The sequence below is a fragment of the Idiotropiscis lumnitzeri genome, chromosome 4 (genome assembly GCF_059441095.1).
Source record: "Idiotropiscis lumnitzeri isolate Australia: NSW breed Sydney's pygmy pipehorse chromosome 4, RoL_Ilum_1.0, whole genome shotgun sequence".
NCBI classification, from domain to species: Eukaryota; Metazoa; Chordata; class Actinopteri; order Syngnathiformes; family Syngnathidae; genus Idiotropiscis; species Idiotropiscis lumnitzeri.
The window spans coordinates 22,967,560-22,990,372 of record NC_142394.1 but is presented as its reverse complement, the minus strand read 5'-3'; the positions used below and the strand labels follow the sequence as shown (position 1 = coordinate 22,990,372).

The window sequence follows — 22,813 nt, the reverse complement described above, 5'->3', positions numbered from 1 at the left end:
TTCCCCCCCAAAAAAGAAAGGATGCCTCTTAATACTGTACCAAAGTGTTCATTTGCAATTTGTTAATAATTGTCTTTACCAAATTATGAACTAATTACTTTTGAAAGTGTAAAAATAGCCTGTCTAAATTAATAAATGGATGAACAATTTTTAATCAGTGCTGCAGTGGAAATGCAAAGCACATTTTTGTTTGTTGTTTTTGTTTTAAGCCACTCTTAAAAATACATCTACTTAAAACAACCTGTTAACCAGTTTTACCGAAGGCAAGACAAATCAGACTCTCCCTTGCGCAATCCGCTAATTGCTAAAACTAAGCCTTGTAGTCCACACTATAGATGCGGCCAAACTCCAACTCAGTGTGCCTAGGAAAGAACCCCGCCCCCTTGACTGGTTGCATCTCACCTCCGTAGTCATCTCGTAGTGTCGAGTGTAGAATGTGCACAAACTTCAACTTCTTTACTTTTCTTTTTTACGATCCGGCATTTGTTCGTGCAAAACCTCTGCTTACTCGCATTTTTTTTAACTGGATCCCCAAAATTATTCACAAATTTTGTGGGAAAAAATGTCAATTATGTATGGATTTTTGCAGATGGGGCACCACTATCTTCTCTCTCTCTGGTAACAACTAAGATTGTAGATCATCCACATACAGGAAGGCTCAGTGCTGCTAGGCATGTTGTGGCCAATTGTGGTACTACACTTTATTGTTCAAACCCCATCGAAGCATTCACACAAAAATAGGCAATATACTGCATGATGAACCACATTTTAGTAGAAGTTAAACATTTTTTTCACATTATTTATCTATTTAAGAAGGGATTTCGTCTGGAAAAATGTTTGTAACAATTGTAAAAGAGTGCCGAACAATTGAAAATAAATCCACTTGGCAGGAAGAAACATGACACACTTTATTTGTGGGTCCAAAAAAATGAACGTGATGATGAGGATGTGAACATGCCACGTGTAAATAATCTACATAACTAGTTAAGGACTGCAAAGCTGCACTGCAATAAAATCAGATTTCTGCTTGCGTACGCGATTGCATCAAATATGTGCCAAAATTGAGTATTCCGAAGCCTGCTTGAAGATACGCAGTGAAGCGAGTGGGTAGGATATCTTCGCTTTACAGTGATGACATCAACACACGTGTAACAAAGCAACAAGATTACACGCTCTGGAGTGGGTGGTCGGACGGACGGCTGGATGGATGGATGTAGTGTGTGAGAGAGAGAGAGAAATGCGCTCGGTGAATCTTGGCCAGCCAGCCGTTTATTTTTTTTTTTGCAGTAATGCAATGACACTGCTTGTGAAGCGCTCATGAGTTACATACACACGACACATTGTTTTTTTTTTTTTGTTTTTTTTAAAAGAGAGGGAATGACACCATTAAAGCCCTGCATGTATGCATTATTAATAGAATCTGACAGAGGTAGATCTGGGTTTGTCAGAAATGTGAAGGAGGCAGATATAAGTACTAAACCTTGTCTGCATGGAAAGATCACTAGCTGATACTTAACAAAAAAAAATTGTAAATAATAATTCCCACTAAATTAATATGTCGTATGCATTAATTTAAATGGCGCGTTCCTATTTATGGGGACCCGCGTGTCAATAATACAAACATCATAAACCAATTAAACAGGTGCAACAACTGCTATAAGCGAGCAGTATCTGCAATGCGTTGCAGTCCGTCCAGGAGGCACACACAGCAAGCTCCGCCACACTTAATTACATGCAAGAATAGCGCACCTCCTATTAATGATATGCTCTCACTACAACCTACAGAGGTTTACCAAGTAGCGAGAGTGGAACTAAAAATCAAGAGAGCACAATCTAGCCTTGAGTGCGTGGATTTGCAGGATGGCAATCCACAAAGCTCCATTGGAGCCAATCAGAGCGGGACTGGGGCGGGGCTTGCAAAGCAGCTTGAGAGGAAGATGTAAGCATATTGATCACGGCACACATGAGCGAGCACATGTTGCAACACTGGATGTCTTGGCCTGGATCTGGAATGTTCTATGCTCTTGTGAATTTACCACTCAATGCAGTCAGATGAAGAAGCACAGCGGTACAATAGTCTCGGGGTTACGTAATAAAAGGAGGCAAAGACGCATTAGAGCGCAGCGTCTAAATTTGTCGTTAAATTCAAAATATGCCTTGGCTGAGGCAAAACTGTTTTGATTTTTAATTTGATTAGTCCAAAAAAATAATTGACAGATTAATATATTATTATAATAATTGTTGGTGAGTACTTCTAAAATTTAAGAATGTGCAGCTATTCCATGTGATCCGTATCCGAATCAGTACTGGCCGATCTCATTAATGGATGATGAGTATCAGAATCATTAGCATAAAAACTGCATGCTAAATAGAGAGATGAAAATAATAAAATAAAAAATCATAAATCAAGACTAAAAATAAACAGTGATGCAAATTACAAACACAAATAAATAAAACATAGTTAAAAAAATCCACATAGTAGCAACCATATATTTATTTTAGAATATATATATATATATATATATATATATGTATATATATATGTATATAGACTTTAAAACTTGATGCATAATACCAATACAAATGTGCATGTGAGGTGTATACATGATTTTTGTCTACTTGGGGTCGCCATCCTCACATTTTAAAAGGTGGCGGCTGGTCAACAAATGAGAGCGTAAAGTCGGCGGCGTGTTAACCTGTTAGCCAATCTGAACGTTAAGTGACTCTGTGTCAGGAGCGACGAGGACCAGCTCATGTGTGAAAACTTGGTAACCCATTTCTTGGTGGCTTTAACTCATCAGTATGGGTCGTTTTTACCCCCTTATCGAATAAATATCATAACCAACATGCTGGGTCAAATCCTCAATTCAATGTCAACGGTTGTGACTCAGGCACCCGAATACGTGTTGTATGTGTTATTCTCCACTCGTCTAAACACTGCTTGGTGATTAATAATGCTTTTGTGGATTATGACTTAAACTGAAAAATCCAGCCATTTTTAACCATTTTAGAAGGCGGCCGTTTTGCCACTTTCTGTCAGATGAAAATGACATCACAGTTGCTCAGGGCTCAGCTAACGACCAATCATGGCTCACCTGTTTTCTGACGCTTTGCCATGATTGGTCGTTGGTCCTGAGCACTGAGCAACTGTGATGTCATCTTCAGTCGACAGCAAGTGGCAAAATGGCCGCCACCTGAGATGGACAAAAACAGGTGGATTTTAATGCTTAAGTCATATTCCACAAAGGCAATATTAATCAGAAAGCCGTGTTTAGACTCGAGGAGCTGCATAGAATACATTCTTGTCAAGCAAATTTTTTAATTGACTTCCCCTTTAAGGCAAATCAATTTTGTCTTCGGCCATTATTATAAGAGGGTGACGATATATCAGTACCATCGTAAACCGAAGACCCCCTGTAGTTTTTTTTACCACTTGTACTGTGACGCATTTTCGGGTCCCAACCCACCAGTTGATGATCGCTGGTTTCATGAATGGCAGAAATAAGATTCACATGCCGGCTAGCTAGCCAGGTGAACTGAAACCCTTCCCAATTGCATTCGACGGCTAGGATGATTCCGAGTGACTAATGTGTATGCAGACGCACGATGATCCTACGCTTTTTTATGATGAAAATCCTCCTGTGTGACTCACAACAGGTTTGAGAAATGTTCACAGCAGTCACCTCACGCGCTTTTCTGCACAATCTGCAAGACTGCAGTCGCTTCCTCTTTTTTTTTTCTTTTTTTTTTTTACGTGCACACAAACCTTGATGATCACTGCGCCCAATTAAACACCTTGGATTGGGGACGCGGGAGGGCGAGCGCTAGGTGATTTATCTTGGCAAAATGAAAGCGGTGACCTCTGATCCGAGGGGAAAAGACTTTGGCGTGTGATTTATGGCACAAGGCGGACAGAATTATCTAGCCGCTCTTCAGCAGAGACGTTTCTCCTTCTCTTTCTCTTTCTGCATTCGTTGCCTGGCGGGCAAAGCTCCGCACAATCCGCTCAGCATCAGCTTGCCTTATTACGTAAACCCACCTGGACACCCTGGATGGAACACACGCACGCTCGTACGCACACGCACGCACGCACGGGTATCGTAATGAGCGTTGCTGCCCCCCACCCCCCCAACCGATGCAGACCTTTGCATTGAGTCATTTCGAGGCATTTCTATGACAAGCCATGTGACTACTCCTTTGTCACCTGACCGGATGCGACACCTTATAAGGCAAGTCGGTAGTGAGGGGGGGGCTTAAAGGGGCAGTTCACTTGCAGCGAAAAGAAAAAAAAAGTGGGGAGCAGGGAGACGGTTGAGGATGCAAGACTCGCAAGTATGGAAGGCCATTTGAGCAGTTATTCCACATTCTTGTTATCCTTTTTAAGATCCTGGAACTAGTCAGCGCATCGTCTTGACTAGTAAGACAATTCAACAAGCTAATAAAACAACTTGCACTCCCTAAAAGAATGACTGTCTTACTACCTTACTACACAGGTTTTGTCACTACTAGTGCCACTGTTTGCCTACTAGTATACAATCACATCTTACTAGTAAACTACTCTGATGCTTTAGTAACACTTCTAGGTCCCTCTAGTAGGCACGTGTCATACATATACTAGTAGCCTCCTTGTGAAGCGAGACTAATAAATGCTCAAATGGCTTTTCCACAATGCCGTTCGAGCATTTGTTTGAAATTGTTGCTTTCCAGCTCTAGATCCAAGGAGTAGTAAACTCTATCTTCATTAACAGGGTAACTACGTGTTACTGGTAAAGGCAAAACCGAGCATTACTTATCTGCATGTTAAATGTAGGACAAGTGACATAAAAAAAACTACTAATCAACATTTAAAAAGGTTTGCAACGTCAATATTATTTCAATAATCGGTTAATCTGTAAATTATTTTTGCCGATTAATTGAAATATTTCCAGCCTTCACAAACAAGACATTATTTTAAATCAGTTACTGGTTTGGTCCGTAACATCGTCAAAAATGCTTTTAATTGTCTTACTTTGAAAAACCACAAACATAATCAGTCTGTTTTCGCTGAAATTCTGAGGGTTTGCACAATTTTCAAAAGTCTCAAAACCATTAATAGATTATCAAAATAATTATCAATTAATTAGGTAATTGATTAATTCTCAATTAATCAATGAATTGTTGCACCTCTACATCAAATAAAACAACTGGCATACTAGTAGGACTACATCTTAGTAGGAAGCCAAAACTGGGCATTCGTTGAGAATTGCATGCTTTTAGTACAAGGAGTGTGCAAAAAAAAATAAATTCAATTCACTATCTGGATTTTATATGCTAAGATTCAATAAACCAATGTCAAAGTTCATAATTGATTTTCACAATTTTTCAAAAAGCAAAGGCGAAGCTACCACCTTCCACCAGCAGATGGCAGCACTGAAACTTTTTATTTTTTTTGTGGCGAGTTAGCGGGCTTTAGCATCCAGCAGTCACACTACGTCATCTGAATGAGCCAGTGTCTGAGCCACGCAGCCGAGCAAAACAGATAGTTATGAATGTTACAATATAACAAAACAATGTTTGGGAAAAATCGCTATAATCGTGATATTTAATGGCAAATCGCAGTATAATCAATAATCGAGATGTAAATCTAATCGTCACTCAACTATTGTGATTAATCTGGAGGTAAATTTATCCTCCCACTCCAAACTAGTACTACTGATCACATTATAGAAAATCATACTCGTTGGACAACAAGTTACTAGTGAAGCAAAAGTGTGCACTGAGTGACAATTGCCTGCTACTAGCACTAGTAGCAAGATAAAATTATAGTAGTTAACATCTAGACATCAAAAAACATCACAACTAAGACGCACTCATATACTAATCATACTAGCACTAGACATTTTATTAGAGTGCTGAAATGTCTTAATAGTGAGGACTACGAGCAAGCTAGTACCTGGACATTATGATGGATATAGACTAAATGCTGAAAGTTAAAGGGTTTTGGATACCGCGCAGGCAGATAGAGAAGTGGTCCAAATAACGTTTTTCTGGGAGAAGTCTTCACACGTCTTGCCAAGCTGTAAATGTGTGTCTAAGGAGGTGTCGCAAGCAGGAGAGAGCCCAACACAATCGTCACTTTTCTCTACTGAAAGAAACCAACTTGCATATAAGCTGCTACAATGCTCTGAAAACTAAAAAATAAATTCTCTGCAACCAGTCAGTAAACTACTTGCTTGTTTTTTCTTTGTTTGAGCTGATACCACTAAGATTGAATCCCAAACTTTAAACATCAATACAGTTGATGAGGGATCTGAGGCAATGTATATGCTGTATGGTATCACAAAGGAAATCATTATATTGATTAGAAGACTGACACAAGCAGCAGAGTGGCTTGTCCGCGCAGCAATGAACAGTTACATATTCTAACCACAGACAGTTTGCACCAAAATCTTTTAGTAGTAGCCAAAATTAAATTGTGGAAGCCCTCCTAAGGTAAGTGGATATGTGGGAAACAATGCAAGCGTCATCAATGACATCATTAATTGATCATTGAATTAAAGACATTACGTTATGGCTGAGGGTGGAAACTTGTGAGCATGATGGCCTCACAGTTCAGAGGTGCAAGGTTCGATTCCGGTTGCGGCCTTCCTGTGTGGAGTTTGCATGTTCCCACTATGCCTGCGTGGATTTTCTCCGGGTACTCCGGTTTCCTCCCACATTCCAAAAACATGCATGGTAGGTTGATGTTGGGTCCGAATCTTAAAATATCCATTCCCGAACCCACTTTTCACCTCCATTCCGATTGAATTTAAACCACAAAATTCCCAGTGTAACTTTTCATGGAAATTCACCAGAAACCACGTCCCCCCCTTTACATCGGACCCCTCCTAATAAACATGCTAAAAGTCGCCATAAGTGAGGTGGGAAAAAAAAAGGTGCCCTGTGTGTGGGCAGAATGGCGATGACTAGAGGGGGCATCAGTGAAGCATGCTGCTCAACAGAAGCAAGAAGGGGGAGGGCGGGATGGGGGGAGTAAAAATAGAGAGAAGAAAATAGACGAGACGCAGAGAAAACAAAATGTGCCTGTCGGTGCACGAGAAGGCAAAAGAACAAACTCTGTTCTGTGCGTTCACCTTGCACCGCCTGCAAGCGCCTGGACGCATGCCTGATGCGATGCGGGGGTACTATTTTGGCGGAGGCTCAGACAAATAACCTGATGAAATGCGGGGCCGACAAAGGTGGAGGTTCGGACAAATAAGCACACGCATTAAAAAAAAGAAAGAAAAAAAAAAACAAGCAAAACGAAGAAGGAAGCACAGAAAGCCAGCTCGAGAGGTAGAGCAGTCAGTGGGGATGCAGGCGGGGGAGGAATGTGGTTTCCATGGTAACGCCGACTGTCCGTTCCAGCTCCGCACTGCACCCACTCTCTCTCTCTCTCTCTCTCTCACTTTTCAGACTCCCCCATTCCATCCCTCCATCCCATTCACTGCCTGCTCATCCTCCACTCCCTCCTTCACGCGATAGAAGGGAGTCTCACTCATACACAAGCATGCATGTATGCACGCACGCACACCTACACACCCCCACACACACACGCACACACACACACACACACCCCAATCCAGCGCCTCACTATCAAGCACATCCATCTAGGAATGTAAGCGTGTACAATGTGCAATGAGTCACGTGTGGCGTTGCCTTTTAACACCACTAAACAGGAAAAAAAAAATTTTAAAAAAAGGTCTTCATCCTCATCATGTCTTTGGTGCAATATAAAAACAAAAATTCACACAAATGTAGCCGGAACCCATTTGGGCGGGGCTTTTTTGATACTCTAAAAAAGAGGCAGTACATTTGTGTATTTTGTGAGCTTTACACGATCAAATTCAATCAACGTCAAGTGAGTTTAAAAAAAAAAAAAAAAACAGCAACCAATCACCGATCCGATCAGAAGCTGGACCGATATATTTATTTAAACAACTTTTTTATTTATAGTACATTCGAACCCCGCTACACACACTGTCAATATTTGCGTAGATAGAAGACTTTATTTGAACGAATGAATGATCCATTCTCAATTCCTATGTTATTATTACATATAATTGATAAGGTAATTGTTGTTTTTTTTTTTTAAATTTTGTATGAATTTTTTTATTTTTATAAACATGTGCTTTGAGTAGTAGAATATGAAGCAGTTTTAATTCTTTAAACAAATATCTGATTATTAAATTATTAAACTGTTAAATTTTAATTGTAAATTTCTTATTTTACTTACGTTTGGGTATTTTTTTAGTTAAATTGTTCATTTTGAAAGCAAAATAGTAATCCATGCTCATTTAAAATATTTTTTATAATCAATATAATTGCTAGTAATAAAGCAATTACTTGAAAACGTTTTTAAAAAATTGGAATTGTATGTTTTATAAAATGATTGCATTAAAACATAAAATAGTTTATTGTATGATAAATGAGCCATCCTCATGTTCATGATATCATTAATAATTTAAATGATTATAATTAATTCAGAAATTCTTTAATTAGAATATTTGAACTAAATCACATTTCAGCTTCGACAGCTACAACAGCGCAGTTTGAAACTGGTTGCTTATTGAGAGTTGGATTTTTTTTTTTTTTTTTTTAGGCCCACATGTGTCAAATTTCTGATTATTGGTGTTGATCAACTGCCGGGTCTATCCCAACTGTAACATTACACCCAGTTTGAACATTTAATTCATTTTCCAAGCACCACAAGAGCGGGGACCATCATCATCACCATCATCATCTTCGTCATCAACATTTAACAAAAAAAATAACAATTTAAGCTGGCAACTCACCGTTGGCGCGTCAACATGTGATCGAGTCACCAGGCCACACACTCGCTCCACCTTGTGATCACTTCCTCTGCATGTCACTCTGACACGGGTAACGCCTTCCTCTTGATCATTCTTCTCACCCGCTTCCTCCGGTTTCTTAGAGAAGACAAATAAAATGTGATTGAACCTAACCAAGAAATCAATAAACGTTTTGGGGGAATTTGGAGAAATAAACATGTTAGCTTCGTTGCAGTGAGTCACAAAGGATAAGAAATCACACGTGATTGCATTAGCATGACTGGATTAACTACACTGCAAAAAAAAAAAAAATGGATGAATTTAGGGGGGGGGGGAAGTGGGTGATCAGTCACACCTAATATTTCAGCTTCAACTCATGTAACTATTAATGTAGGGCATCTTGTAATTTTTAAACTAATTTCGTAAGATGTCTCAAAATAATTAAAGTGGTCCAAAATTGAGAAAAAAAAAACAAGTTGGTTTCATTATTTAAATAATCCTTTCAGTTTAACCTCTGTTTATTTTTTCCCCTTAATATAAACAATTTTTGGATGTGTTCCTTATGTGGATCCAACTTATCATTTTTCCCCATTTTTTTAAATGACATTATAACACGTTTCATGATTCACACTTCCGCTACAGTGCAATTTTTTAAGCAATCGGTCTTTTATGTTTTCTTTTTACAGTTCTACAGCAATCGTACAAAGCTATCTATTTTTCATTTTCCAAAATCTACTGTTCTCATAAAGACGCAGTACCTTCATTAACATTACTTGGGCTCATTAATGTAATAATTAACAACAATGCCCTTTAAAGCACAGCAGAGGGCAGTGTTTAGGAAAAAAGCCAAAGTGGCCCCTGGGTGAGGCGCTCGCTCATGTGTGCTGACATGAGAGTTGAAGGTGCCTTTTGGAAGTGGAAAAGAGGGGGAGTGTGTATTTACACAAAGACAAAGCAAGGCAAGCCAGGAGTGTGTCACAGTGTGAATACTATTTTCTCAACCAAAGAGATTTCCATCTGTGCTTGCTCTTTTAAAATTCTTGGGTGTTTGCATGAAAATGAAGGGTGTGAAATTTCCATTGAAAACTAATGCGGAATTGATTGAATTGCTAAACTGTCGACATTCGTTGGGGAATTTTATCATGGAAAGTATGGAATTGACGCAAAGATTATTATGTTGAAATCTCAAAAAAACCTTTTAGGTCTTGACTGAAGTGAACATGTATTTTGGTGTTGGAATGTTTGGAAAGATATGGAAAAATGTAAAAGGGGAATTTAGAATTTTGTAAATTAAGATGAAACAATTGTCACAAAACATGAGAACTAAACAGTTAACTTGGTGACAAAGTAGTATAAAGCAGACAAATCTCCAGTCTGTAATTTAAATGTTTGTTGTGGTGAGCATTAAGTGAGTGAAAGTTGTTTGATTTATTATATAGTTTTCATTAATCAGTAATCGCAATTTTATTTTCCCAAATCTTAGAATCTGTATCCGCCTCGAAAATCCATACCTTTCGGGCTCAAGTTCCTAGTTCATCTAGTATCTATCCATGCCAGTGACATATAATGACAGGCAGAACATCTTCCATTAGACGTCAGAAGCTACAATGAACCTGTGAGTCCACCTGCTGCCATTCATAAAACTGAATAATCGCTTCCTCCTCGCTCCTAGCTCCCCTTGCAACTCTCGTAGCGCCATTTGAGGTAGGAAAAGGCCTGATGTTGCATTTGAAAGCAGCACAGCTATTTGCCTCTCTTTGTAGCACACCAAGGAATGTGCAGACTCATTTGGTTTCCCTCCCATCCTCCACCCAGGTGACGACACGGCCGGAATAATGATGAGCTGCTCGCTGGGTGCCCATTAAGCAGCCCGCTCTCTCTACCGTCTCTCGCTTGCTCTCCATCTCCGGCATCCCACCAGCACTGCTGCATCGCTTCTTATCAGCCTGGCGCTGCCTGGGCCCCCACAAGCAGCAGATGGGATCCAGAGACTGAGCCGGGAATGGATGGATGGATGGATGGATGCAGCGAATTAGGCGGCAAACAGGGCAGATCACAAGGAAGCCGGGAGAAAAAAGCTTAGCGAGGCAGAATGAAGGCGCACTTCGAGTTTGGGTGGTTGACATGGTTCCAATCTTAGGCGGATGACTGGCGCGGAAGAAATGAGCCGCACGCGCAGCCCCTGATTGGCTCCAGCGAGGATGAATGACTTTGAAAGATAATCTAATTATATATATATTTTCCCCGTCAATACTGCACTTTAATATGATCTTTTTTTCCGGGCCCTATTTCGATTATTTTTTTAACAAACACACCCAATAAAATATTGCCAGCAAAATCAGATTTAAAAAAAAAAAAACTTTTACAGGATAGGCTTATGCTAAAATAAAGGCAAATGAACCATGAAAGAGACTTTATCATATGACTTCAATTAGTGTTGTTAACTTACTAAACACTTTGACTCACAGTCTGTTAAGTGTTCGTTATGACATCGTCACAAAAGTCAACAAAACAAGAGTGGTGCCAACATAAGACAGAAATCAGTTTATAAATAAATCATAAATCAATTACAAAAATAATGCGCACACATTTGCGGCTTCTTCACTTCAACTTTGCATGAAATAAAAATGCGGACTCGACTCCACTTCTTAAAACACTAAAAAAATAAATAATACATTTTAACAACCGACCAAAATGAAGCAAAGGTTGTTGCTTCTTTTCCCCAAAATTATACTCCTTGCAATTTGAAAATAGCATTCATTCTACTACATTGCAATATCAATTCGAATTTCATTATTTGTTCAGACCAAGTGCTTACGGCTGGTATAATAACTTATTACCTTGACATCAAAAGCCCTTTCTTAGAGGTGTTCCAGAAGATCAAAATATCAGCAGCAAAGTCACGGTGCTGCTTGATGTTTCATTTCACTAAAGTTTGTTTTCTCTGCTTTTTGCTCACAAACTGTTGTTATATACGTTATACGGCTGATTACGGAAGATGGGAACAAAGGTAAACCAGTTTGTAATATATTTTGCATATAGTAAAATATGTATATGTATATTTCTAGTCAAACTTAGCGGCACAGGATTTTCTCTGACGTTATGGGCCAACAAGCTGGTGGATAGTTTTTAGTAAATAAAAATAGCACAGCGTTACATAAAAATGGAATAAAAGAGGATCTTACTAAATAAGATGCTTTTATGAAGTGAACAACATTTTGTGCTGTTCAAGCTTACAGAAGTTCAAGTTCGATTCCCAGTAGTTTAATTTTTACTTTCCACTGTAATGCAGAAAAACAAACAACAACACTGAACATAATCCAGCTGCGATTTAGCACATGAAAGTCAAACAACATATTGCCATTAAGTGATTGGCAGACGGGGGCGGGGGGGGGTGAAGCACGGAAGAATTACGTCAGACTGAAGTTTGAGCTCTCGGTCTACACGTCATTCGCCGTCACCTTTACATGATCAACATAAAAGCCCGATTTGGATTGACATAAAATGCCTCACACGGTCCAGCACAGAGGCCGTCAAATTCAATTCGTGCCCGCTTCCTGATTGGTCCACCTATCCATCCATATATTTCTTATCTTACCGATTGACTTTGGGGAAAAGAAGGTTTATAAATGCCTCTAGAAAAGCACTACTTTTGTCTAAATGATTCTTCTTTGACAGGTTAAAATTGTGAAATTAATTTCGCTGCTGTGTACTTTGGAAATTTGCAGTGAAGATAAAATAAAATTTCCATGTCCATTAAACGGCTCAAGAAACTCTTCCATTACAGTTCTTCGGCACCAAAATGCCACAAGATGGCAGCTAATAGCTACTGTACACTTGTCTCAAAGAATGTATTCGATTTATTTCAGCGAAGTTGAATGGTGCCAAACTGCTAATTCTCTCGAAATTAATTACTACTCATTTTTTTAACAGTTCCTTGGCACCTGGATTCCACAAAATACCAACACAGCAATACTTTTATCCAGACAATTTACTTGAACATATTTCCTTGGTACAAAGATGCCACAACATGGTTTTGTCCAAATGACTTCACCAAAGTTCCATGGTACCAACATGCCACGAGATCGTGGCAAAACGCTTTTGTCTAAATAAAGCTCCCCAATCTCCTTCCTTGGTACCAATTGGTATCAAACCACTATCGTCCTGCTGAAACTCCTCAATTGACTTACAACTATTCCCTGGGTAGCACGATACAACTCGATGGCAACAAAGTATTACATTTGTCAGAGTGAAAATCCTCAATTGACGTCAACATATTTCCTGGGTACCAAAATGCTACAAATGGCGGCAGAGCATCCGTTTTGTCTGAATGAAGCTCTGCAGCTGACTTCAAAATGAGCAAATTGTTGAGTCTTTCGCAACAAATAACAGAGGATAGATTGCAAAAACATTAGCGAATGCCAAACCGCGGAGATACAGTGTACACGTTTCGTAACATTCTTATTTGGTGGTGTGTTTCAAAGAACCGTGCAGACGCATTCTGTCAAGTATCTAGCCAACATGCAGTCTTTCTCTTTAAATCCACAACTCTTCACGTGCGTGCCGGTGCGTGCATGTGTGAACCAAGCTAAAAATACACCGAGTCTTAATGAAAGGCCTGGCTGACTTCATAACCACGAGAAAACGGCTGTCCCACTCGGCTCGCCTCGTAGGAGTGAGCGAGAGGCGCAGGTAGCGCAGGCACCACATGTGGCAGCAGATGTAAACATTTAAGCGTGTTTTGCTCCCAACTGCAACAGGTGGCAGCAAACGTACCTCCCACACTTCCTTGTCGCTTTCTTCCTCTTCCTTCAGCGCACTTTGTTGTGCATTCAGCTGCAAGGTCACCTCGTAACACTCTTGAATATCTATGAGAAGAGAGGGGGAAAAAAACCTTTGTAGTCTCTATATAACAACATTACACATGTACACTTTTTAACAGAGAAGTTATAGTTCACGCGTCAAGCAAGACATGACGTTAGTCTTTCTTTTTTTTTGCAAGCGTACAAGTGGGAGCTTACGTGGATTCTGTTGTTCCACAATATCAAGAGCCACTCTTATCTGGCTTGTTGAATGAGATGACTCAGCTGCAAAGTGCAGCGAGAAATTCACGTTTGTAAACCACTGTAATAACGAAGGGACGCCAGTCAGGAGCCGCGTGTATCACTTGGGATTCGAGATCAGCACAGCTTTTGAGTAGAAGATAAAGATTAGGTAATAGATCTTGGTTTGTCACGTCGATTATGAGGCTGAGAAATTTTAACATGTTGGGAGACAGACATGTTAAGGCAAATCACACCTGAACAGAGTATGTAAAGTTATGTATGGTATGAATGGAATATATGTCGGCGTAGGTAGTAGAAAGTAAAACTCGGCCAATATGGCTTTTTTAAGGCCAAGGCCGATGCCTTTTTTTGGCAGGAAAAAATATCGTTACGGAATAATCGGCCTATTTATTTTAAAAATGAATTTTTTTTACCCCAAGTCAAATTTTTTCAATGGATCCCAATTATATGCAGATTTTTGATTGGTGAACCCAAGCCATGTTCCAAAGAATAAAAAAACTGGAAGCAAACCTTTTTTTTTAATGTGGTGAAAGAAGAGATGACTATTCCTTTTCGTAGTTTCAGCACTACCCCCCCAAAAAAACTGCTAATATCTCGAACGACTTGGCATTCAATAACTTAATTAGTAAATAAAGAGATTCAAACCCAGAATTCTTGCTTGTGGGCAGCTGAACAAGCCACGAGACAAATGACAATGAGACTGATGTCATTGGTGTACTTTTTTGCAAGAATTGTAATTTTTTTTCTTTCTTACGGAGGCCATTATTGGTGTGCATCAGTACTTGGCTCAATGAGCAGCCTGGCCGGTGAGTGGCAGTCCTTTGATATGAACGCACTCGGACAATTTTGCTGATGTCACACACGGGAGCCGTTACGGCGCTGACATAAAGAGGTTAGCGGGAGACCACGTCAACTTTTTCCAAAAGTTCAATGTCAGGCCAAGGCTTTATATAATGCTTCAGATGGGTCCGCTTCAATAATGGAAGGGCAGCTTTCACAGGTTAACGTAAAAGAGGATTTTGATACGAACCTCTAAGGGTTAAAATTTGTGTTGTTTATACAGGAAAATGATCAATTCAACCAAGTCAACCTTCTGCCGACAATAAAAATGTTTTTTTACACATCCCAACTCCTCTCAGCTCGTCAGAGCAGCACTATTATTTTCCATTCTACTAAGAGGATAAAGAATATATGACTGTGAGCAGTTATATTGTCTCTCATCCTGATGCTGCATGGTCTGTGCTAGTGGACCTAACAGGAACCAGCAGAGAGGTACGTAAATACTAAATAGTAAAAAAGGTATCTATCCAAGTCTGAATTTTGGTACCCTAACAACTCTACAAGTATCTGTACTGCACGTCACCTTCTGAAGAGAGTGGGAGTACTCTTTCTGGTTATCGCCACATGCGTCGACATCAGAAAGCACATACAGTACAAACTTTCCCAAATAAACGGGAAGCCTCCCAAACCCAACAGACCACATGCATTCCTTTCCATGGAGGAAAAATAACATCATCTTAGCCAGAAGACCTTTTTGATGTTTAGGGCAACGACTGGTGAAAAGTTGTTGACACGCAGTCATGAGGAGGGCAGTCAGGGCTAAGAGTTTCCTCAGAAAGACGTTACAAGCAGGATTAGCGCGTTTGCATGTACTGGGCCTCCACTTGTTGTCGTGTGTCTGTTCATTTGGAATGAACTCTCTTTTGCTTGTTAGGGAGGAATTACACAAACAAAAATGTGACCCCGTCCTCTACGTATATAACGGAGCTTACTGGAGTAACACATTCAATGGAAAACTAGGTCACAAATACAAGCCAGGACAAACCAGGCAACCCACCCACCCCCTCAATAAAGTATTCCCTGGGACATTGAGGGTCCTGAGTAATTTAACTTGGGTATCCCCCAAGCATCGTTCCCTCCCTCCACACTTTTGCCGGAACAAAAGAGTGTATGCACAGTTAAGGCAGCTTTTGTTCCTGACAGTGCAACCATGCAACAAGTGGACAAGTGCTGCCTCCCACACGGCGCGCACTCGTTTCACAACGAAATATATTTGAAAAAAAATAAATATCTGACAAAAACAGGAGGGAAAAAAAAAACAATAAAAACAATGAATAACATGGAATGTTTTTTTTATCTTTGAGAAATATCAAAATGTATTCATAAAATAATCTTGAAAAAAATGCATAAAGCATTTCAAAATAAATGCAGTAAGTATATAAAATATAAAAGTTACACAATTAAAACAACTCAATGAATATAAAGGAATAATACCAGAAATTTTAAAACTATTAATGATAAAGCATCCATCCATTCATTATCCAATCCGCTTAACCTCATGAGGATGCCACGAGAAGCCCCCCCAAAATATAGACTTAGAGATGATTTAATTTTGAAAAAAATACTCCAGAATTGTGTGCGTACACACACTTGCATTAAAGACTTGTAAAAACAACGCAGGCTAAACTTGGCTCCTCCTTGCCACGCAATCTTTCAGTCGAAAACGAGTCACTTCAATGTACTTCCTTGACACCAATTTCGGGCCACTGCAGGGTGTGAAAGCCAATTTGGATTTTTTGTTAAATCCGATATTTTTATGTAATCGTTGACATTACAAAACCAAATTCGACTTCTAAAGTGTACTCAGCTCCAGCGTGATGTAACATGCATGCGCAGAAATCATTTCATATCGCTAGAGTGGGAAGACGGGAGGAGGTAGAAATATTTTGGGCATATGAAGCAGAGCTCCTTGATCTCCTCATTTAATGGAGACGTTTACTGAAGATGACATCACATCATTGCCACTCATAATAAATGAAACGTCTGCGTGGCTGAACCACGACTATCACCACCATGACTTCTAACCGCGAACAAAAGTTGCACTCTTCAGACACCAAAAAAAAACAATTTGATAAGTGTCACATATGGAGCAAAAAAATGTGGGTAAACATAGCTTTGGAAGTATATTTTTTGCAAATTAGTGAATTTGTGATGAATAAATCGTGAATATATACTGCACTGAAATATAATTTCACATCAAGAAACAATGGCAAATCTAAACCACCCTGCTATCAGTTGGCGCCAAAAGCAACGGGAAGCAGTTGAAACAGAGCCGCCCCACGTGGCAAACCACATGTCCATTAAAAGGAATAAGCTCATTGAAGTCTAGCAAGTCAAGAGAAGATGCCACCGCAAGGTCCTCACACAGAACCGGACGACCCAAGCAGGCCAAAACCGGAGCCCTGGCAGTGATTGGCACAGCTGCCAAAAACTGGTATATTTATTTTTGTCTATCTGCCTGCCTTGGGCTGTTCTCTAATGAAACATTCTTGGTCAAGAATGTTTGGAATCCTAGATGGGAACCCAAATCTTTGCCACGGGTGTCAATAAAAAAAAATTAAAAAAAAGGCAGGACAGGAAGTTAAGGCTTAAGATACAAAAACAGACTTTTTACTATTAAATGGGAGTTTTAAAAATCGCTGTTCACCCTCCCTGAATGCATCAGTGGGTACACCTGCGCAACTGAATGTGAGATCCAATAGAGAAACTTGAAATCTGCTCGTTCTAAATAAATAAAAACAGGTGCAACTCAAAAATAATATTTAGACCGACAAATGATTGTGTTTTGGGACAATATCAACATGAATCCTCCCAAAAGATACAGAAGACTCTCTTCTTTTACCAGAAGCAAAAGCTAGCCTTTTGCCTTCTTTGGGAAACAGCAGGAGAAAAAGCACCGCTAAAACAGTTGGCCAAAACTAACTGAAATTCGATAAAAAAGGAATCCCACAACTCCAAAAAAAGAATGTGTTTTACATAAACCTAACCCCTCAAAAGTGTAGGTTCAGTTGACCCTTTTTACACGATTTTTTTACCTTACTGTTTTTAATGTGATGAGAGGGTTAGTTTCTGACCAAAAAAGTGGAGAAAAAAATAACGACAATGCTGCAAAAAGAAAATAATTATGCTGTGCCATGTTTCTGTATTAGTTTGTTGGCAGGCAATTAATGAAAGTGAAAATTTGATTTTGAATTGAAGCATAATATTTAAGCAAAACACTTCAGCCAATGTGGCACGAATGGTGAAAAAAAAAAAAAAAAAAAAAACGCGCCAACACGGTCAAGGTGAGCACACAAGCTTTTTGTCTAACTTCCAGTTTTGAACATTTCAAGGAAGGAAATTAACAATATTTTGTTTAGCAAATGTAGCAACAGTATGAGTGGCAAAAAAAGAAACACTGCAGACAAAAAAAAACACACACACACACACACACGGTGCAAATGCATACTTGTAAGATATCACAACATATCCTTTGCCCTAAGATGCCAGAAGAAGGAGTCAAAGCACTTGTCCAAAAAGAAAGTAGTAAATTGGTGTCACGGTAGTATGCTCAACAGATTAAAGTATTTATTTATTAAATCAGTTAGTCAGTAAGTCACGTGGGCATGTAGACATGCATTTATTATTCAGGGTAAGATTTTAAGAGGAGTTTGAAATTATATCAAAGGGTTTTGGAATCATAGTTTCTGGTTTATTTACACGTTTATTTGAATCATTACTTCAAGCAAGTGGATAATATTTTGCTGTTCACAACTGGGCTTTGTTCCAAGCTCATCTTTATATCAGCATATCTATTGTCATTGTAATTCTTATCGTGAGAATTGTTGAACCCAGAACCTCACTGTAGCAAGACAGATGTGCAAAAACCACGACTCCATGATGCTGAATGAACCAACATCACTTCAAGTCACATTCTCAATTTTTGGCTGAACTACTGTTACAAACACAAGGTGACGCTAGAAAATTCATACATGATCAATCCATAAAGAAATCTTGACGTATCTGAATGAAAATAAGCCAATTATTTCAATTATTATCAATGTGGCAACCCCCCAATGGGACAAGTCAAAAATCAATTACAATTCTACTCTAGCGAACACAGAGCACAATGAAGGAATTCTTTGGAAAGCAGTGGGCGCCTTCGTTTCAACCCACTTGCTCCCAACGGCTGCCGACCACGTGTAACGCATCATTTTAAATCATGTTAGCGTAAATCTGTCGAGTCTGAAAAACTTGAGTGTGGACAGTCAGTAGTAATGACGAGGAATGTTGAGAAGCGATGAGTCAAACGCAGCAAAGCCCAAGGCGGAACATTAGTCGACTGAGGAGCAATTACAAAAAGATTGCTTGACTGTTGGTTAAATCCAACGGGCGCTATTTGCCACTTACGTCTGCTCATATTACAGACAATACAAAGCCAATATTTGGCGAGTAAAATTCTGATAACCGATTAATAAGTCAAGGTACCATTGTAGAATCACCGTTTCTCTTCATACTGCCTCGATGAATAAAGACAATTTAGTTGAAATGTAAATCGCGATTGTTTATTTGCCTTTCTGCTTAGTGTTGAGGTCCGAAACATATCGCTCACCCTCATGAAGGGCAACAACTAGCGAATATTTTAGAACTTGTCCACTTTGTCACCATCCGCATATCTGTGACTTTAGGAGTGTATGGCTTTAAAAGTTACAGATTTTCCTGGTGAGTGACGTGGGTGTCAATGAGTAAATGTGTAGACCACTTACAGGAACGTCACAATGCATCCTGATTAGCAACAATAGGATATATTTAATCATCTAACATCCCTGCGCAACTTTGCGGTGTTGTGTTACACTTGTGTGCACTTTATCTTCCATGTTTAGTGCCAAATAAGTCCAAACGTTAGACATTCTCTGTCTGTTATGGACCCTTTCCTCCTGGCTTGCGGCTATTGCACCAACTTGCAGATTTTCAATTCACGATTGTTTCTGGTTTAGTTCTGGTTCAGATTCAGTTTCAGAAATATTTGCTTTATCACCGTTTTCAAAATAAATATACAAATGCGTAATTGCTTGGCTTGCATTCATTCACCAAAACAGACGGATTGATTTCAGCGTGTTCAATAAATCAAAGGTGACAAATGTCAGCCCTTGTAAGAAAAATGTTGGATATTAAAAGAAGCCCTCTGTAGAAGCTCTTCATATGCATATGAGCGATTAGTCACATTTAATCAAAAGGATGACTATCGCTTTCTGGAAGTTGGTGAGTCAACACTGTGGTCCGACAAAGTAGGTCGATTGTTGTCCACCACCCAGTCCAGGAAAGAAAAAAAATCATGACGTGAAAAGTCTGAGCTTATTCTATAGATAGACTGCGTTAATTGGCAATGCACATACACATAGGCTTTGTACAATCTTGTGAATGGTCTCTTTCAGAAAGGTTAAGACATGTAGACTAACTTTATGTAACCCCCGTTGACATCCTGTGACTGCCCATATCAAGGAAGCGTGCCCTCACAGTTTTACACTTTACTGACTGTGACCCCTGCGGGGAATAATAATCCAAACCCAACGGCAATAAGTGTTGCTTTATGCTGTGCTTGTATGCGTTGCTGCGCCGCCTGTTTTGAAATAGCAGTTTTCGAAGGTTTAAAATTGTCATTACATCTAAGGTCATCTCATTTAGCCTGTCGATTGACTTTCGCATTGTAAGCCAGCTAGTAGGTTTATTTTATTAGATTGTTTCGTTGAATAGTTTGCTGCTTAAATCGACAAACTTAAATTTTATTTTGTTTCATGTGTCAGTTTTACAGGAAGGTTCAGCAAGGATTAACAAAAAAGAATTATGCGAGTGAGGACTCGAGTACTAATTAATGCTTTAAAAAAATCCTACTCATTATATTATTAATACTATTACGGTAAAGGAATATTCTAAAAAGTGCCTTGGCTCAATAAAGTTTGGGAAGAACTGCTGCAGTTTTTTGCATGACTTCTCAGGACAGTGATGTGTTTATGTGATGGGTTTTTTTTCCTCCTTACCAAGAAGTGCTTGGAAGAGTTGGCTGCCTAGGATGGCGGACACTTTGCCCACGCTGGTCTTGAGGGCCTGCTCGTCAGGACTGGTCAAGCTGGCCTGGTAGCGTCTGAGAAGACCTGCTGCTCGCTCGGTGTCTACAGCAACAAAACAAAAGTCACATAAAATTACACAACCCTCACGTCACTGAAGCATACCTAAAATGTGTAATCCCAAATGGGATTAAAAATAGCCTATTTTAGAGAGAACTGTTGAAATGTTGCAATAATACATACATTGACATTTTTTACAGTTAACTTTAAATTAACTGTAAATTGAAGTTCAGAGTTAGCATTGTTCCTTTGGGGGAGAGTTGCAATTCCTATTATGTGTTTGTTAACCTTTCAGTAATTTTGTCGATGCAACTGTATATTAACATATTCCTATTAGGAATACAAATTATCCCACTTAAAAAGATTAAATCTGCACCACAACTACAGTAGTTAAATCCACCACTACCACTACAACACTTGAACGCACCACTTCCAGGACTTCAAGTGCCACCACTGTAGTACCTGAAAGCACCACTGGGCCGATCATCGGGACTGATATTCTGCATTTTGACAAATATCAGCATCCGCCTTTCTACAAAATCTGACGGCCGATAAGAGATCAATTTAAAACTGTGTTAGCTTCTAGGAACTATTTATTTAACTTTTCAGTTAATTTAAGAGATGCTACTGAAACTAGGAACTCTCTGCACCCTTCGTTTGTGTTTTAAAGTAAAACAAAGGCAAGTGAAAGTTGTAGAAAAACAAAGGGCAATATTTATACTGCTTTAAGTTTTCATTTAACGTTTGAAGATATGCTCATTTTTGTTAAAAGTCTATTGCCTACAATTGAAAAAAAAATAACATTTTGCAAACCTGAACAAATGTTCAACCTTCAGTATATGTAAGGCCTTTCAACAAAGCTAAGAGTTGTTGTTTGACCAATATTTTCCCTTTTACTGAAAAGGGATGTTGGCCTGTTGACCACTAATAGTTGGTACCTGCAATTGAAAAATATAACGGTATACATCTCTAACATGAATGCGCCATGACAACCACAGTACTGAACGCAGCTGAACACACCACTACTACTACTGCAAGTAGTCCTGTTATTAAACATATCTAAAGTTTGGGTTTGTTCACACGTCATTAAAGTTCCAATCTACTAAAATATCCCTGTAGATTAGCAGACGGAATATTTATATACACCTCCACAAAGACAAAAAAAGCAGGGTAGTACACATCTGTTTGTAGAAACCAAAGGCTGTGAAATCCATCGGGAAATTCCACACGTTTTCCCTTCACCTGTCATATTTGCACGGAGCACACTTGAACGCACCATTACCACAACCATCACTAGCATGTCTTTAAACGTTTCCAAAAGTTTGGACAAAGACCAACAAAAAACAAACACAAAAAAGACCAACTTGTTGACGCCTCATTAGCGGTGTAATTTGTGGATATATACCGGTATATTGCCACACAGTCTATATATCCCCACAAAAGAATCAACATAAAAGTACACATCTGCTTGTAGAACTCAGTAGCTGTGAACTCCATCGGCAGATTCCGCACTTTTCCCTCCACTTCACTTACTTGCGTAGAGCATACCTGAACGCACCACCAAAACACCTGAACGCATTACCGAAACACCTGAACGCATCACCATCTTGTCTATAAACATTTCTAGTTTGGACGAGAAAAGCAACAACAACAAAAAACTAGTTAACCTGTCATAAAAGTTGTCAACCGCCACTAACCGTATTTGTGCACCATGCCGTCTCCAACTTCATGAATCCCCACGCGTCAAATTTTTGATTTTTTTTTCTTTTAGGAGTCCAAAATGAGTCAGTAACGGTCGCTAGCTTACGCAGACAAGTCACAAAAGATCTCTTTCTTCTTTCCGCTCCAAAAAAACGTGACTCGCTGGTGCAGACGTCCTCTTATAACAATTGAGAGGAATTGAGCTTATGTCAACTTTTTGCCTAAGTTTGTGACCAGAGAGACCGCCTGGGAGTTGTTGTGCGATAGCGTTCCTCCTCCTCCTCCTCCTCCA

The 22,813-nt window shown here is 39.3% G+C and overlaps 1 protein-coding gene across 1 annotated transcript; it reads right to left on the bottom strand.

Annotated features, from left to right (window-relative positions):
• Positions 1 to 3,129: 3,129 nt before the first annotated feature.
• Positions 3,130 to 22,813, bottom strand: LOC148338611 (uncharacterized). Its single transcript, XM_088294231.1, has 5 exons — positions 22,518 to 22,813; positions 20,734 to 20,865; positions 13,587 to 13,678; positions 8,814 to 8,948; positions 3,130 to 3,194 (listed from the first exon to the last, which is right to left on the bottom strand). Exons 1-5 carry the CDS (start codon positions 22,531 to 22,533, stop codon positions 3,162 to 3,164), a joined length of 408 nt encoding a protein of 135 aa, XP_088150357.1. The 5' UTR covers positions 22,534 to 22,813; the 3' UTR covers positions 3,130 to 3,161.